We start from the raw sequence: 15,466 nt of genomic DNA on the forward strand, positions 1-15,466 counted from the left end.
TTCACTCCCTCAACCTCAGAAAACTTGTAATGCAAATGAGAAACCAACATGAGAACTATTCTTAATCTTACCTTATTAGACTTAAATAGTCTCTAGACATCAGACCAGGTGCTAATTCTGACAAACAGATCTAAAGGGTATTCTGCCCCACTGGTCTGCTTCCTTCCATATTAATACAAGATGCCCAAAAGTTTAAGACTTGAACTGAAACACTAAAAACCCAAAAGTTTCCACTCTGATCTAGTACTGCCAATAAAACACCTACTGCAACGAAGACCTCAACAATGAATCAGCCATCCCTGGTTTATATGCATCACTGGGACTGTGTGGGTCAAATAAAAGCTGGAAAAAAGAGGTTATGTTTCTGTGCCCTACCTCCAGCTCACAATTCCGTATTTCTCTAGCAATGTCAACACTCCTTCATCCTAGAATAACAATTGCCTATTTCTATTCTACGTGTAACAATTTTATGATGCAGGCATAATTTCGGATCCACTATTCCATAGACAAAGACAGCACACATTCTGTTGAACCTAATCATTCTTTCCTGCCAACTTTTTTCTCTCTCATGCAGAAACCATGAAAATGCCACCACTAACGCGTGAGTGCCTTGCAAAGCCTCAGGAGTACATAATGAATCTGGAAATCTCTATCGTTTTTCTACCATAGCCAGAATGTGCAAATGCATTAATCCATAAATCTGATTATTTTTCAAAAGCTACACACACATGAATGTAAACAAAATAAACACTGCTTTTCTGAATGTCACCTGGTTACACTGGCTGAGTTATTCAGAAAGCAGTCACTTGAGTCATCTCCAAAGTCAAAGGCAATATTAGCAGTTTTAGATTTGCTGTATCATCTCAGTCACTAGACACAATGTCACTGGCTTATGCATTTAACATAGCCTTCCATTACACAAGATTAATCCAATTCTTTCCCACTTCCTTACGGCAACTTAAGTAACATCCATTAACATCTAAAACAATACACATACCCAGTTTGGAGGAATGGACACAGACAGGACTTGTACCCTTGATGGGTACTGGGGCAACCTGACCTAATTGTCCCTGCTCACTGCAAGGGGGGTTGAACCAGATGACCTTTAAAGATCCCTTCCAACTTGCATGATTCTATGGTCATGTACACCCACAATTATCACTGACCACAATAATCCATGTGTCTTTTTTTCATATTATCAAGTGGCAAATGGAAGAGAGATTCCACACTTCTACTGCATGCTTGCTGCTGTTTATAAACCCTTTTAAGAAAAAAATCATCTTTTTGTATTTCAAAAGGCTACAAAATTGTACTGCAAATACAGGAAGGGCTTTGACTGATGACTACTTTTCTCAATTTGCAGCTCTGTTTTTGCTTTCTATCTCTTTTGGAAAACTACATGTAGATCCTTTCCACATTATTTTACAGTTTTCCACAGAAAAATTGCTACAGTGGAGGATCTTACAAAGATACTTTATGGAAATATGCGCAAATACCTGCAATGTGTGCTGTTGTTCTACCATTAATAAAGGTTAAAAGGGTTTTTTTGCCAAATGAAGGAAGAATTTGAACATCTCTCTACCACTTCCACAATTAATTTGAGTCTTTATATATACTTTCCTCACCTTATAGTAAGCCTTTGCATTGTTAAAGAGAAGCTGAAAATCAGCAGTCAGCACGTTCACATCATCATATTCCTCCATCTTCAGCTTCTGTTGGATTTTCATCAAATCAATTGGCTGAGAAACCACTTCATAATAATCTGGCTGATTTCTGTTGCAATGACAAAAACAACCATTCTGTTCCAAACAGTAAAATCAAACCTGCAGCACTTAAGTTTGTATGTGTCTATGACTGAAAAAACCAAAGAGTGTTCCAATGCATGCTTGTTACAGCTAAAAGATCTGGACAGTGGTCCATCAGCAAGGCTTACTTTATTATCTCTTAATGGCTTAACCAGAATCGTGGTCTTACCTTCGCTTTGGTGCCCTAATGAAAAGCTCACAAAGGAGCCTGCCCTGTTCATCTTTGTAATCTCTGATGGTGTTGTAAAGTTCGTGGCATACAGCAATCTAAAATGCAAGAACAATAAAAGTAATGAAAAAGAAGCAAATTTTAAGGTGGTAACAAATCAAAGCCTGTGGAAAGACAAGCTGTCAGTCCACAGCATGCTCTAAAGAGAGGTGTGAAGAAATTGGTGTATCTCATACATCAGCAGGATACCTGACGAGGATGCCAGGTACTGCACAATTTTCATTTATTTTCTTTGAACATAGAGAGCTTCCTTTCAATGCTAATTCCAAGTAAAATACCCCAAAATGCAAATTAAATCAGTAAATTAATTCTCCCTGAGTTACAGACATCTAAAACAGCAACAGGGGTTCTTCTGCCCTGCAATTATTAAAATCAGACTGCTACCTCAAAGGCATAACAGAGACATTATACACTTCAGCAATCACTGCCTGTGCAGTTCCCCACTTATCTCTGTATTTGCTATTCAGACACAGCTCTCAACTTCTGCACATTATGATTTCAACTCCCTCTCCAACATCCTTCCATCTGCTAAAATCATCAGGCAGCTAAAGGAAAATGGGAAAGAAAAGAAACTGGGGAGAGACAAGAACAAGCCAAAGCTGAATGAGATTCTAAAGAAAGCTTAGCCAAGGCAGCAACAGATTCAGGGCCAGTGTGCATGTGCTATATATGATCATCCATTTTAAATTCCAGCATTTCCCACACAAGGATACAGTATCCCCAAGAAAATACATTGTGCACAATAACACAGTACTAACAGGGTCTACAGTTGGGAGATTGGAAAGTCTCCTCCTCTTTCTGCTTGGGCCTGGTATATTCGTGGAGTGGTGGCTGTCATCAAAGTCTCCTCCACTGACGCTGCTGGAAGGTGAGGTAGCTCTTCGCCTCTTGGAACCCATGGAATCCAACTTCTTCTATAGTGAAGAGAAACGTTCTTAAATTCATGGCATAGCATCCTAACTCTCTGCTGAGAGCTAACTATACCTCTAGCAATGCTCAGGATGACTCCAACACTGAGTTTGTTACATAATACAGTTCAAGTGAAGCCATACCTCTACACACCGATTTTTCAAAAATCAGCACATGTGAATGGAAATGAAAATGGTCCTACAGTCTCATAGTCACTGATGACAAGAGTGCCAGAGAGCCTAGGGCTCAGAGTTATGAAGATTAATTTAGCAGCTCTTACTAGGATATGTTCTTTATCTACATTTTGATACCTCATCCCCTGCGTGATAACTACGCAAGAACTGCTGTTTCAAAGGAAAAAGTTGTACAGAGACATGCACTCAGTTCTGATGTAAAAGTATGCCATTCCATGAAAAAAAAAAAACACAAAACCCACAAGTAAGCAGACAAAAGAGCCAAACAATGACAACAACAATAACAAAAATAAACCAAGAAACAAAACATGCAGAAAAATTACAAATGAAATTTCAAACTGCCACTGAATACCTTGTCTAAGATAAAAACAAAATAAAAGTCTGGATCACGGTGTGACCTACCACTCCTATTTTATGTGTAGGATGAATGGCTCAATCATCAAGAAGCAGAAGAAGCCACATCCTTTTTTGGCTATCGTTTTCCATTTATCAACACGAACAGTGACAAATGAATAACCACCATCCAATAACTATGGTGATTTACGGAACAAGTTCTTGGCTCTTTTCCAACTTCCAGACAGCATCAGAAAAATATCTTTATTTGTAGCTGTCTCAAAGGCTGAAGCCAAAACAGATCCATCTATCCCAGCCTATATTCATTTTCCAACCAAATGAAGGAATTTCTTCTAGTAAGCACTCCATTGGGTAGTGCAGGGTAGAGCAGCGCAACATAACCACATTAGAGCATTTATACTAGAGACAGAATTAATTTCAAGCACACAGATTAGATGAACAAGACAGGAATAATTAACAGTTAGGATAAAGAAAAGCAAAAGCCTAAGGCAGAGGAATGGAGCGAATGGTACACATACAATCAATAATTTACCAGATTTACCAGAGTACAACCAGCACCTCGAAAAGCCAGTCTCCTCATAGTGCCTGATGCTCAAGTACAGATACTGGGAGAAGGTAACACTCTAAGAGCAGCAAACCAGCAATCGTGTTAGTACAGTCAAAACTGGAAGATAAGAAAAGCGAAAGAGGGAGAGAAGAAAATTGAGAGTAGATTGATAATTAAGGAAAAAATTCAATGAAAAAATTGAATAATTACTGAGGGGAAAAAAAGGCAAGAAGCAGAAGGTAACTTTTTTTAGCCTCACAGAAACTCAACAAAGTAATTTTGTGCACAGAACGCTAGACGTTTCTGTCATTCTTACAGTAAAAACACATTTCTCTAATGTTCCTGAATACATATTACAGATTTCACAGCCACTTACTAGAGAATGATTCGTCAAGCAGAGCAGAGAGTAAGCATAAGTGCTATGTGGCCTGAGAATAAAACCCAGAAAGCAGTAAAGCAGAATGCAAAGTACTACAGAAGAAGAAAATAATAAGGTCAAGAAAGATTTAATAGACTCTCTAGTAACGATGCACCTCCATCAGTCTTGAGTGGACTGACATCCTCATAAGCAAGCAACATGAAGTATCTTGCCATAAAGCTTCACGAAAGATATAGCTGTTTCAATTTCTGAACAGTCTCCAGGTCTGATGTTTTTTCAGAAATTCCACGTGAAATGTATATAACTATTTTATGGCAAATGACTGCTTCTGTTTAGTTCATACAACCACTACCTTCAAAACCCAGAGAGGCTGTTTTCCTGTTCAGTGTCCTGGACATTTTCATAACATGCACATACAAAGAAACTCTGTACTCTATTAGCAGCCAATTCATCTCAGGAACAGACAATCAGCCTGTTGCTTTTGGCACTGCCTCCAACTTTTATCTGAGAGCTACAGTATCAAATGGCTAACACCAGGCGCGTGCTGATGTGGAGGCTGCTAGAAAACACAAGTTCTTGATTGTGAAGGGCAGGAGAGACTACTGGAATCGCTAATTTAGGTTCACCCTAAGAACTCAACAGTACACTCAATCTAATCTCATCCTGAAATAAAGGTTTGAGGACCCCCCCCACCCAATCACCACCTGCTTGCAAACTACACACTACATCCGCTGAGGCACGTGCGCTGCGGCTCTCCTACGCTGGTGCACACCTGCACCATCCAGACACCTGGCCACTCTGTACACAGCCTCCAAGACATTTTTCTTCTCTAATAACCAAGGAAGGTGCAAAACACATAGCTCTCTAAACAATATCATGTACACTCATGTTTATGTAAAACCCATACCAAATGTCTGGCTCCTCAATGTAAACTGCTTTGTGTATCTCCATGCTCATGAACACGACTCATTCCCCCGTGCACAGAAGGGTACTGCTTTACTTTAGGGCACGTCTCCTGGACTTCCTTCTGCAATGTAACTACTAGTTCACAAGTCTCTCAGCAATCATACCAAGAATCTCTACTGCTACAAACAAGTCATCTGCTGTGCAACAGAAGCTTGAGCATCATCTTAATACTTGCTCACACCCATAACAATATCCTGTGATGATAGACATCTCTAGAAGAAATGCTTTGGCCATTACCAACATAGATATACATCAACAGATACAAAACAGGTGAAAGACTGTTTCTCTTGAAAGCTCTACTAGACTGACCACCACAAGCATTACCCACTCTAAGCTCCTTCAATAAACAGTTTTTACATACATTTCAGGTAACACACTTTAAACAGCCAACAAGGTTCTAGCAGACATTTCATCTTCTGCTTCCAAGGAGAAAAAAGTTAAAAGCTGATAGGTACCATGGAAAGTATTTTATCATTATCAGGACCTCAGACATTTCCACAGAAACATTCACTAATTCATAGTAAATTTAGCACACGGAAGAAGGGGGGGAAACACAGACAGAATCTCCCCCGATTACCAATCACATTGAAACCAGCTACAACACAGAAGGGGGACAGCAGCAACCAGACACTATAAAAGGACAAAGTTGGTGAAGAAGCTAGAGGCACAGCACACCGATCGTTTTATTAACACCGGGACAAAAAAACCCAAAGAGGCAAACCATGTAATTTCCCCAAATCCTCCTACAGGGCCCTGCCCGCATCGGGCTCGCACCCTGCCCGGTTCAAGTGTTTTTGCTGGCAGACGGAAACAAAGCAAGCCACCTTCACGGGCACCGGCCTGAAAAGTTCATGTCCCCGACCCACGCTGGCACCCGCACCGGACAAAACACGCTCCCAAGCCCCGGGCCCCGCTTTGGAGGCCCCGGGAGCGGCCGCGCCGCCGCCGGCGGCCCCCAGTCAACCGCCGCGCGGCCGCTGTACCCACGGCGAGTCCGGCCCGGTGACGGCACGGGGTGCTTGGTAAAGCCCAGAGGGGAGGACACCGCAGGGAGAACTGAGGGAGTTACCGGGGCCAGCGGCGTCGGGACATCAGTAAAGGAAAGCGACACCGAGGTAGCCGCGGACAAGGCGGCCCGCGCCCACGGCCAGGGTCGCGGCGGGAGGCGGGGACGGGGGAGGTGACAGGAGAAGGCGGAGGGGTTCAGCGTCCCCGGGCCCAGCACGGGGCCCGTCGTGGCGGAGCTACTGCGCGGCCGGGAGGCGCTGCCTCCCCGCGGCGGCCACACAAAGGGAGGCAGCGGCCTCCTGGCTTCGGCCCGCCGCCCCGCCTGCGCGACCCCGGTGCGGCGCCGCGGCGCTCACCCAGCCAGCTCTGCTTCGCCTCCGGCAGCCGCGGCCACACTTGTCCTCCTCCGCCCGCCCCGCCACCGCTGCTGCTACCGTTTGTGCCGCCGCCGCCGCCGCCGCTCCGTGCCGCCGAGCGCGCCGCTGCCGCAAAACCCGCTCGGCCGCTAAACGCGCCGAGTCCGCGCGACACCTCCGCGAGGAAGGGACGCTTCGCTTTACGGCAGCGCCCGCCGGCGGCAGGAGGAAGGAGCGCGGACCTGCACGTGGAGCCGCGGCCGAGCGCGGCCCGCCGCCGCCATGAAGCGGCCGAGTGAGCGGCGGGCCGGGGCGGCGGGAGGGCGGGCATTGGTGGGGCCGGGCCTCGGGCCGTATCGCCGGCGAGCGCGCTGAGGCGAGGGAATGGCTGCGACGGCCTGGCGGCGGCGGGCTGGAAGGGCGTGAGGCAGGGGAAGAGGATGAGGACGGCAGGGGTCTGGAGGGAACGGCGGGGGGTGATGGCAGCTCGGCTGCTTTGCCCGGGGTCGGGTGGATCGCGATGAGTCGGTACTGATGGGCGCGGTGCGTTGCAGAGCTGAAGAAAGCCAGCAAGAGGCTGACCTGCCACAAGCGCTACAAGATCCAGAAAAAGGTGAGGCCCGGCGGGCTGCCAGCTCGCGGCGGTGAGGAGCCCCCGGGCTACCCCTGCCCCACAGAGCGGGGGGACGATAGAGAGGTGATTATCCTTTGGTTTTGCCTTAGACTGAGAAAACATTCTTGTTCTTTCTTCAGATCAGAGAACACCACCGAAAAGTCAGGAAGGAAGCTAAAAAACGTGGACGCAAAAAGCCCAAAAAAGATCCCGGTGTTCCCAGTGCTGCACCGTTTAAGGAAGAGCTTCTGCGAGAAGCAGAGCAAAGAAAGCAGAGGGTAAAATACAGTTTGTGATAAAGGGGGCAAGAACTGTGGCCATTCCTGTCTTAAAGGAAGCTTTGTGTGTGTGCGCACATATGCACACCCAGAGGTTCAGTCACGGTCCAAGCAGACATACACTTAGGAAGAATAGTATATTTATTTTCAGTATTGTAGCATGTAGTAATCTGACCTTGTATTTTTAACCTTTATTTCGTACTGTGTGTATAAACATGCTGGAACTGTCATCTCCAACAATCCAAATTGCCTGTGGTGTTAAAGTGTACATAACTATCCCATCAGAATACTCAAAGCAAAGTTTTGGCATTCTGTGTTTATACAGAAAATCTGCTGTCTGCAGTTAGAGTAATGTGACATGAGAGCAGTACCCTTCATTGTAACGTGGCTGCTGCAGGGTGGTCGTTTTGGGCTCTAGCCAGTAGGTGTAGCGCTTCTGGTTTTGAGGCAATTGAAGACAAGTTTATTCTTTTCAGGGTGGGATGCAAACCAAAGTTCCCACTTGTCTAGCCATGACTTCTAAGTAAACTGGCTCAGGAACCTTGGTCAGAAGTAAGTAAATGAGGGAAAAGAACAGTCTTCCTTACCACCTTCAAATGTGTTTTATCTGGCTTGGGTTTTTGTTTGCAATCAGCTTGAAGAATTGAAACAAAAGCAGAAGCTGAACAGACAGAAAGAACATGAAAAGAGGAGGAAGCTTGAAGCTAAAAAGAATGCAGCCAAAATCAAGGAAAATGAGGAGGGAAAGGTAGGTGTCTGGTATAATTTTGATTCTCTGAAGCAAAAGTCATCATGAAACTACATCTTAAGCAGTATGTTATAGGTTACACTTTCATGCTATATATGCAGACAAGTATAATACACTAAGTCTCAGTTAAATCATTCCCTTTGTTTTTATTTGCATTCAGAAATCTTCTGGTAAATCTAAAACCAAGACTAACAAACTGCTGGATAAAAATTCAAAGACATCATTCTGCAGGGAGCTCAAGAAGGTGAGAAGCTTCAGCTATTTTTGTATAATTAGATGAGTGTCAGCAATGAGATGACTTCATTTCATTCTTTGCATTACTGTGCAGCTACTAAAGGGTATAAAGGTTTATCTCAATAAACTTCAGCACTAAAGCAAGGGATGTTGCAATAGAAATTGTGAAGGTTTCCAGTCATGTTTGGTGTGAGCTACTGAGATATTCAGCACTCTGAGGCATTAAACTTGTCTAATGTCAGTCAGTACTTAGAAGAGTCAGTACTTACTGAATACTTAGCAACTGATCAAGGAGCTTGTGTAGTACTGGAGTCTTAAGGATTTCTTGCCTCTGGAGGACAAAGATGAAAATTACTTCACCTTATGGTTTGCAGTTCAGAAGAAAGGAGTTCAAACAAGAACTCTATAAAAACCTCACCAACCATTCTGTGAACTTCAACAGTAACTTTGTGAGCCACAGCTCTTCCAAGTTTGACAGCTGGCAAATGGTCTGTTGGGTCTTAAGTGCCTTCTTTTTTCCTAACCTAGGTGATCGAGGCCTCAGATGTGGTTCTAGAAGTTTTAGATGCAAGAGATCCAATGGGCTGCCGCTGTCCTCAAGTGGAGAAAGCTGTAACTTGCTCTGGAGGAAACAAAAAGCTACTGTTGGTTCTGAACAAAATTGGTAAGAAGCTCAACTTTTCTTGAAGTGTTGCTTGGTCACCGTGTGGTCCTGTGGTGGGCTATGAAGAAAATTTTAAAGGAATCTGAGATTCCACTGAAGACACAAGATCCAACTCTGAGCTCACTGCCCCACTGAAGGGGTCATGTTCCCTCCACTTTTTAGACTAGTTTGCTAGGAAAATATCACAGACAGGTAAACACACATTAGACTCCTGTTTGTAGTAACTTCGGAAGGCATTGGCCAGTATCAGCCAAATTCGACAGAAGTTAAAGATCTTAAATCTTTAAATGTTTTTGTTAACATAGGTGAGTAGGTCACGGTGCTGGTCCTCACTGAGGCAATGGTGAGTTACAGATCAGAAAAGCAATGCAGTGTTGGATTTTAAATGTGGCTTTGGGAAGTATTTTCTCTCTTCGGTTGCTATATAAAAGAATTCACATAAAAGCAGGTGAAGTCAGCTAAAAATACTGGAAATTAGTGAGTTACCAGCAGCAAATAAAATAGAGCAACAGCACAGAGAAAAGGGAACTTTTTATCAGTGTAGCTTTTGCACAGATGATCCTTGACAGAACATGACTCTGCACCATACAAAGTCTCCTATCAAGCAGCAACCTAATAAAAGGGCAAAAATCATAACTGTGATATGATAAAGACAAAAACTTAGAACACTGGGTGCCTTTGCCTACACCAAATACTTCACTGGAGGGTTCAGCCAAATATTATTCATCATAAAGAAACAGGCTGCATTTTGCCTGTTTAGTGTATTTCCCAATTCCACGTTTGATTTTCTCCACACAGTGACATTTAAGATTCACAGGAGTGAAAGGACTGTGCTTTTTTTATCCAGATTTAGTGCCAAAAGGGAACTTGGAGAAATGGATGAATTATTTGAAGAAGGAGTTTCCAACGGTTGCTTTTAAATCAGCAACGCTGACAAAGGACAAGACTATGGTAAGAGCACTGCAGGCTCTCTTGTGACTAAGTGTTGTGTTAGAAATCGTGCATGTTGAAAGATGCTGAGAAACAGGAACTCTGCTTTAAAGTTCCTTTTTTCCGTTGTTTGATGATACTGCTGTAACTGATGGATAGGTGTTTGCACTTTGACCAAGCTTTGTGGTAGAAGGGGCAATCCTTGCTGTTGAAATGCGTATTATTATTAGTGCCCAGGATGCTGGACTAAAGTAAAAATGAGGCTTTATTGCTGTGAGAAGGATGGTGAGGGGAAGAAGATGAGGAATTTTTCATCTTCTACATAGGATGGTTGCACCAGTTAGATTTGAACTGTTTTGTAGGTAGAGTGGTGCAGGCTATAGTACTGCATTCATCCTGACTGTGGCCATCAATGAAGATAACACCTGATTATTTCCTGAAGAGTTTAAAGGAGTTTGCTCCCTCTGTCCTAGTCTCAAGACCAAAGGTGCTCCTTTGAGTCATACATATCTTAATACTGCACATCTTAAGCCTGATAACAGCAGCGTGAAATAGGGCAGAAACTGCAGTACAGAGAGCAGGTTTTGAACACCTAAACACTGAAGACTCTTGAGTGAATGTGCAGATTGAAGGATTCTACCATCTGGTTATTTTATGGTCATACAACAAATCAATGCTAGAGCCTGAACTCGAATCACAAGCCTTGTAAGTCAGTTCAGAACAACAGAGTGACATCATCTAATAAAGAATTTGGAAACATTAGAGTAGATAAATAAATATATATATTCTTAAATAGCTCCTGACTGGGTTTGGTGTTTTTTTAACTTTGAATCCTGTAGCCAGAACAGGTCACAAAGAGACGTGGACGTGTTGATTTTTCAAGAACCACTGAGTGTTTTGGAAGCAAGTGCCTTCTGAAACTTCTTCAAGAGTACGTCAGGACTCAAAACAGACCCATTCAGGTTGGGGTAGTAGGTAAGTGTTTGGAGAGGAAAGGTTCCTTCTCTTCCCATAAAGCTTTGGAATTGGGTTAACAACATGATTTGCCCCTGGGCCTTGTAGACAATGTTCTTACCATTCTCCGACTCACTGTTGTAGTAGTGCACATGGCAGCGATGTTGCACTTACATGCCTGTAGTGTATGTGATCTTTGGAAGGCACACTGTGTCAGGTGAGCTTAAGGAAACAAGAAGCAGGTTACATACCATGCAGCTTGCACTGCCTTCCTCTTACCTGTTAAGAATGCTGGTGGCACCCTCAATGTTTTTATTAGTGTGAGAAATGAGGATACTGACTTTGTCTTACTTCTGTAGTGAAGACTTCAGATCCAACTCTGATCTCACACTGAAGATTTACTTTACCAAAGACACTTGGAAGAAGCACTTCTGATCAGAGCTACATAGGCTGAGTTTTCTTCTTTAACTTACAAGGACTTATGTGGTTTTTTTCAGGCTTCCCTAACGTGGGAAAGAGCAGCATAATCAACAGTCTTAAAGGAGTTCGTGCTTGCAACGTTGGTGTAGCAAGAGGTGTGACCAAGTAAGCTGAGTCTGAAAGCCATTCATTTCCCTGCTGCTTCTTGTGTTCTGATTGAGTTTGTGTGTAATTTTCATCCATTATGGGCAAAGCATGCCCCTTTGTGCAGTTTTAAATGCACATTTCAATCTGCCAGGATGGAAGATACTGATGTGTGTGATGCAAGCTGTCACAAGAGAATGCAGCAAGAGAATTTCTCCTACACAAAGCATATGATGAAAGAGCATTGAAACTGACTCTGCGTGATGTCCATTCAATCCAACCCTGAGCTTTGTGCCTTGTATACCTCACCATTACCAGTTCTTTTGCTAGTTGATTATCTCCTCACCACACCTTTCTCTTTGAATAGGTCCATGCAAATTGTACACGTTGATAAGCAGACGAAGATGTTGGACAGTCCAAGTATAATTGCAGATCCTTCCAACAGTGCCGTGGCCCTTGCCTTAAGACGTATCATAGATACTGATGAACCAGGCTCAGCAGATGTGCTTGAAGGAGTAGATGCCATTCTAAATCACTGCAGTAAACAGCAGGTGAGCTCCATCTTGTTCCACATCTCTCACTGCATTTGTCTTCTCTGTAGATTTTTTTTTTAGGCCAATAAGGAAAGTTTACTTCACTCCAACTAATTCCAGTAGATTTTGCACTGCATTCCCCATACCATACAGAGTAGCAAATTTTGGCTAATGTACCCAACACCAATGTGACCTTTCACCCTCATAAACAGAATGCAGAAACAGCATGCCATGAGCATGTTAGCCAGATCAGAAAATACTGTTTCTGTTTTTTTTTTTTTTTTAAAGATCTCACCAGAGTGAAAAAATGATGATACTCTGACTGCTTCCTATTATTACAGTGAAGACCTCAGATCCAACTCTGATTTCGCTCTGGTTTCAAGATTAAGCTAAGACTAATTCCTATTCAGCTCTGTAGTAACTGTTTTCACAAACAAGTCTGCTGTCTCTATACACCCACTGGTATGGATGAACAGGAGATGAATTTGTTGATGCAAGCATTTTGCTTTGTAACGTTTACTCCCACATGTGAGAGAAAAATAGCCCTTCACGTACTCTTTCATCCTCATTGTAACCCAAATTAATTTGCTCTTCTGCTCCTAAAACTATGAGAAAAATGGGTATGTCTTTCTGAATGCACCGTATCCTTTTGCTCTAGGTAATGATGTGCTATACTATCCCAGATTTCAGGAACACAGAAGAGTTTTTAGCCTTACTTGCTCAGAAAAGGGGTATGCTGAAAAAGGGAGGTGTTCCTGACATAGAGAACATGGCTAAATTACTACTTTGTGACTGGACAGGGTATGTATGCTTCGAATTTTGTTTTATGCTGCTCACCTTTTTTACGTTGTTAATCCAGCACAGCAGAAGCTCTTGAGTCTTGTGAAGTACTTCGAAAGGAGAGGCTGGGGTTTTTGTTTGTTTTCCATTGTCACTTTTTACCTTTTTAAAGATAGCTCATGAACTATACAAGCAGGTGATTTGTGGTGACAAAGTGTGCCATTTCTTTCTTCTCTCAGGATGGGGCTATTCACTTTAATACCATTCATGACAACTTTGGAGTCATTTAGAAAGCTATTTAACTGCTGTTAAACAGACAATAAATGAGTAGATAGGTTGAGAAGTTGAGAGGGTTTTGCTCTGGTTTTATGTTTAAATGCAATAACTATGTTATCTTTGGTTGGTTTTTAATGCTAATATTTTACTTTCCCAGAGCTAAAATAAGCTACCACTCCCAGCCTCCAGAATCTCAGATGCTGCCACCATATCTTACAGAAGACAAAATAGCTGAAATGCAGGGGTGCTTTAATTTAAAGAACCTAGAAGAAGGAAACAACACCACTGTTCAAGGTAGGACTGTTACTGTAATGAACTGCTACTATTAAGAGTAGCAGTAGTAGTTTTAATAGGAACTTGTGAATGGAAGTCCTCCTGGGTTTTATTAGATAGCTTTGACAGATTGCAGTGAATATGAACCTTTTAAGAAAGAAATGGATTCTGATGCACTACAATCTTTGTGCTGTCTAAAACACCTAGTTCTTAGTTTCTACTAATCTGACCTAACCCTCCTCAATAGGACATAGTGGAAAAGAATATTGAAGAGAACAAATGCTGGCTGATTAGGCCAAGAAAATACATTTTACTTACAGTACAGTCTACATTCAGATCAAAGTTTTTCAGCACCAAGCAGTCATCTGTAGATGCCTCAGAGAAAGCTATTTACAGAGAATTGTCCTTTGTTCTGCCTGTTTATGTGGGAGTCCTGTGGAAAGGAAGAGGCAGCACTGTCTTTTTCCAGCCCTGACCTAAATGGCTGTCCTCTCAGGAGGTAGGCTTTACATTTGGTGCTAAGAGTGACTTAACAGACACTTCTTATGTTTTTTCCTAGCTATAAAATTCCCAAGTCCAGCAAACAGCATTATGTTCCAGTCAGCTGGTATGTCAAATGGGTTAATAGAGGAAACTGAAGTGATAGAGGAAGCATCAGAGTGGGAAAACATGGAAACGAGCAAGGAGGAAGAAGAGGAGTTGTTCACAGAAAGTGATGATGATCAAGACAATGTGGAAGAGAATGATGTTAAAGAGGTAAATCAGGGTTTCATTAGGCTTCTGCTTGTTTAAAAGCTAACACCAAGTACCCAGTCAGTATCCTGCTGTAAACTGAGAACATGTAGGCACTGTGGAGCTACCAGGAGTAATCAGAAAGCCTTTTTCCTGGAGATAAGGTTTGGGCTTTTTGCTTAATTAAGGAAATAGCACTGTTCTACACAAGGGGACATCCACACTACCATCAGTGTCCATTAAGTTTCATTTCCATGGGAGACTTATTATTGGTATCTGGATGATCAGTTTTAACCCCTCTGACTTGCAGGAAAGCAAGGTTCAAGTCACCAGGAAAGCAAAGTTTGGAAAACGACAAACCAGTTCTTCAAATTCAGACAAGCAGATAGCAGGTGTGTATGAAAAGCCCTGGCTTGAAGGGTAGCCTATGGTACTCTAGAAGTTGCATTGGTTTCACCAGCTCATGATTTTCCTTTCTCAGAGAGCCAACTTTCCAATCCCCTGTCACTCAGCTTGGATCAGACAGCAGCTGAAGAGGATGCCTATGATTTTAATACAGACTATGTGTAATGAACTGCATGGAGACCCTGTTTGGAGACACTGCTTACTGGCTTTCAGAACAGTCACCAACACTTGTCTTGTGGCACAAGCTAGAGGACCGTACCAGAGCTGCGACAAAGATTCCCAATTGTTGCTATGTCAAATAACATATATAATGGTGTGTCTCTCTTGATCCTTCCAGATTTCATACAAGTCTAGCAAACAGACTCTATTCAGCTTTAAGTCCTAAACTTTATTTCCTGTACTAAAGCTGATTAGCTTATCCTAATAGACTGAGTTTGCTTTGCCTTATAAAAAGATGTTTCAAACTTTGGTGACTGAAGTTATTTCATTACTCCTAGTCACTTCAAGGACAAGAGTGGTTCTTGTTCACTAAAATTCAGTAAAAACAATAGGTAACAAACCACAGATCAGCATCCATGACATAAATAGAGCTATAGGCAATGACTGCAATGAGTTAAGCAGCTGGAACTCCTTCTAAATATAAAGCAGATGATGGCCATTTACCTGAGGTTTGAGTCAGCACATTAAAATTCACAGCTTTTTTTTTTTTTGGTAAAGTGGTGGAAAAAACTGTTT

General features: G+C 42.7%; 2 protein-coding genes and 3 non-coding genes across 20 annotated transcripts in view; 4 read left to right on the plus strand and 1 right to left on the minus strand.

Moving 5' to 3' along the window:
- Positions 1-4,071, minus strand: part of PBRM1 (polybromo 1) — a 55,296-nt gene extending 51,225 nt beyond the window's left edge. For 5 of the 16 annotated variants that reach the window (XM_054387644.1, XM_054387651.1, XM_054387642.1 and 2 more), the window contains exons 1-4: positions 4,033-4,071; positions 2,793-2,948; positions 1,975-2,072; positions 1,626-1,773 (exon numbers count right to left, since the gene is read on the minus strand). In XM_054387644.1, the coding sequence (XP_054243619.1) occupies positions 1,626-1,773; positions 1,975-2,072; positions 2,793-2,948; positions 4,033-4,071 (441 nt within the window). Of the gene's footprint in view, positions 1-1,625; positions 1,774-1,974; positions 2,073-2,792; positions 2,949-4,023 lie in introns of those variants that run through there. The other 11 variants (XM_054387650.1, XM_054387641.1, XM_054387645.1 and 8 more) reach the window with 3 other exon arrangements.
- Positions 4,072-7,029: 2,958 nt separating this feature from the next.
- On the plus strand, positions 7,030-15,264 carry GNL3 (G protein nucleolar 3). The gene is made up of 15 exons (XM_054387241.1): positions 7,030-7,042; positions 7,302-7,360; positions 7,501-7,638; positions 8,273-8,386; positions 8,547-8,630; positions 9,149-9,284; positions 10,132-10,235; positions 11,054-11,189; positions 11,666-11,753; positions 12,100-12,283; positions 12,924-13,066; positions 13,479-13,615; positions 14,154-14,350; positions 14,637-14,718; positions 14,808-15,264. The coding sequence occupies exons 1-15, from the start codon at positions 7,030-7,032 to the stop codon at positions 14,894-14,896; spliced, it is 1,704 nt and encodes a 567-aa protein (XP_054243216.1). The 3' UTR covers positions 14,897-15,264.
- LOC128971942 (small nucleolar RNA SNORD19) lies at positions 9,340-9,415 on the plus strand. The gene has a single exon (XR_008489250.1). It is a non-coding gene; the product is annotated as a small nucleolar RNA SNORD19 (small nucleolar RNA).
- On the plus strand, positions 11,491-11,564 carry LOC128971944 (small nucleolar RNA SNORD19). Its single transcript, XR_008489251.1, has one exon. It is a non-coding gene; the product is annotated as a small nucleolar RNA SNORD19 (small nucleolar RNA).
- Positions 11,951-12,028, plus strand: LOC128971945 (small nucleolar RNA SNORD69). Its single transcript, XR_008489252.1, has one exon. It is a non-coding gene; the product is annotated as a small nucleolar RNA SNORD69 (small nucleolar RNA).
- Positions 15,265-15,466: the final 202 nt, after the last annotated feature.

Source organism: Indicator indicator, chromosome 15 (genome assembly GCF_027791375.1).
Source record: "Indicator indicator isolate 239-I01 chromosome 15, UM_Iind_1.1, whole genome shotgun sequence".
Taxonomy (NCBI): domain Eukaryota; kingdom Metazoa; phylum Chordata; class Aves; order Piciformes; family Indicatoridae; genus Indicator; species Indicator indicator.

Excerpts from the sequence above, each read along its gene's own strand:
- GNL3 (XM_054387241.1), top strand. Across the intron at positions 7,361-7,500 it reads GCTACAAGATCCAGAAAAAG|ATCAGAGAACACCACCGAAA; the intron begins GTGAGGCCCGGC and ends TTCTTTCTTCAG. Across the intron at positions 11,754-12,099 it reads GTAGCAAGAGGTGTGACCAA|GTCCATGCAAATTGTACACG; the intron begins GTAAGCTGAGTC and ends CTCTTTGAATAG.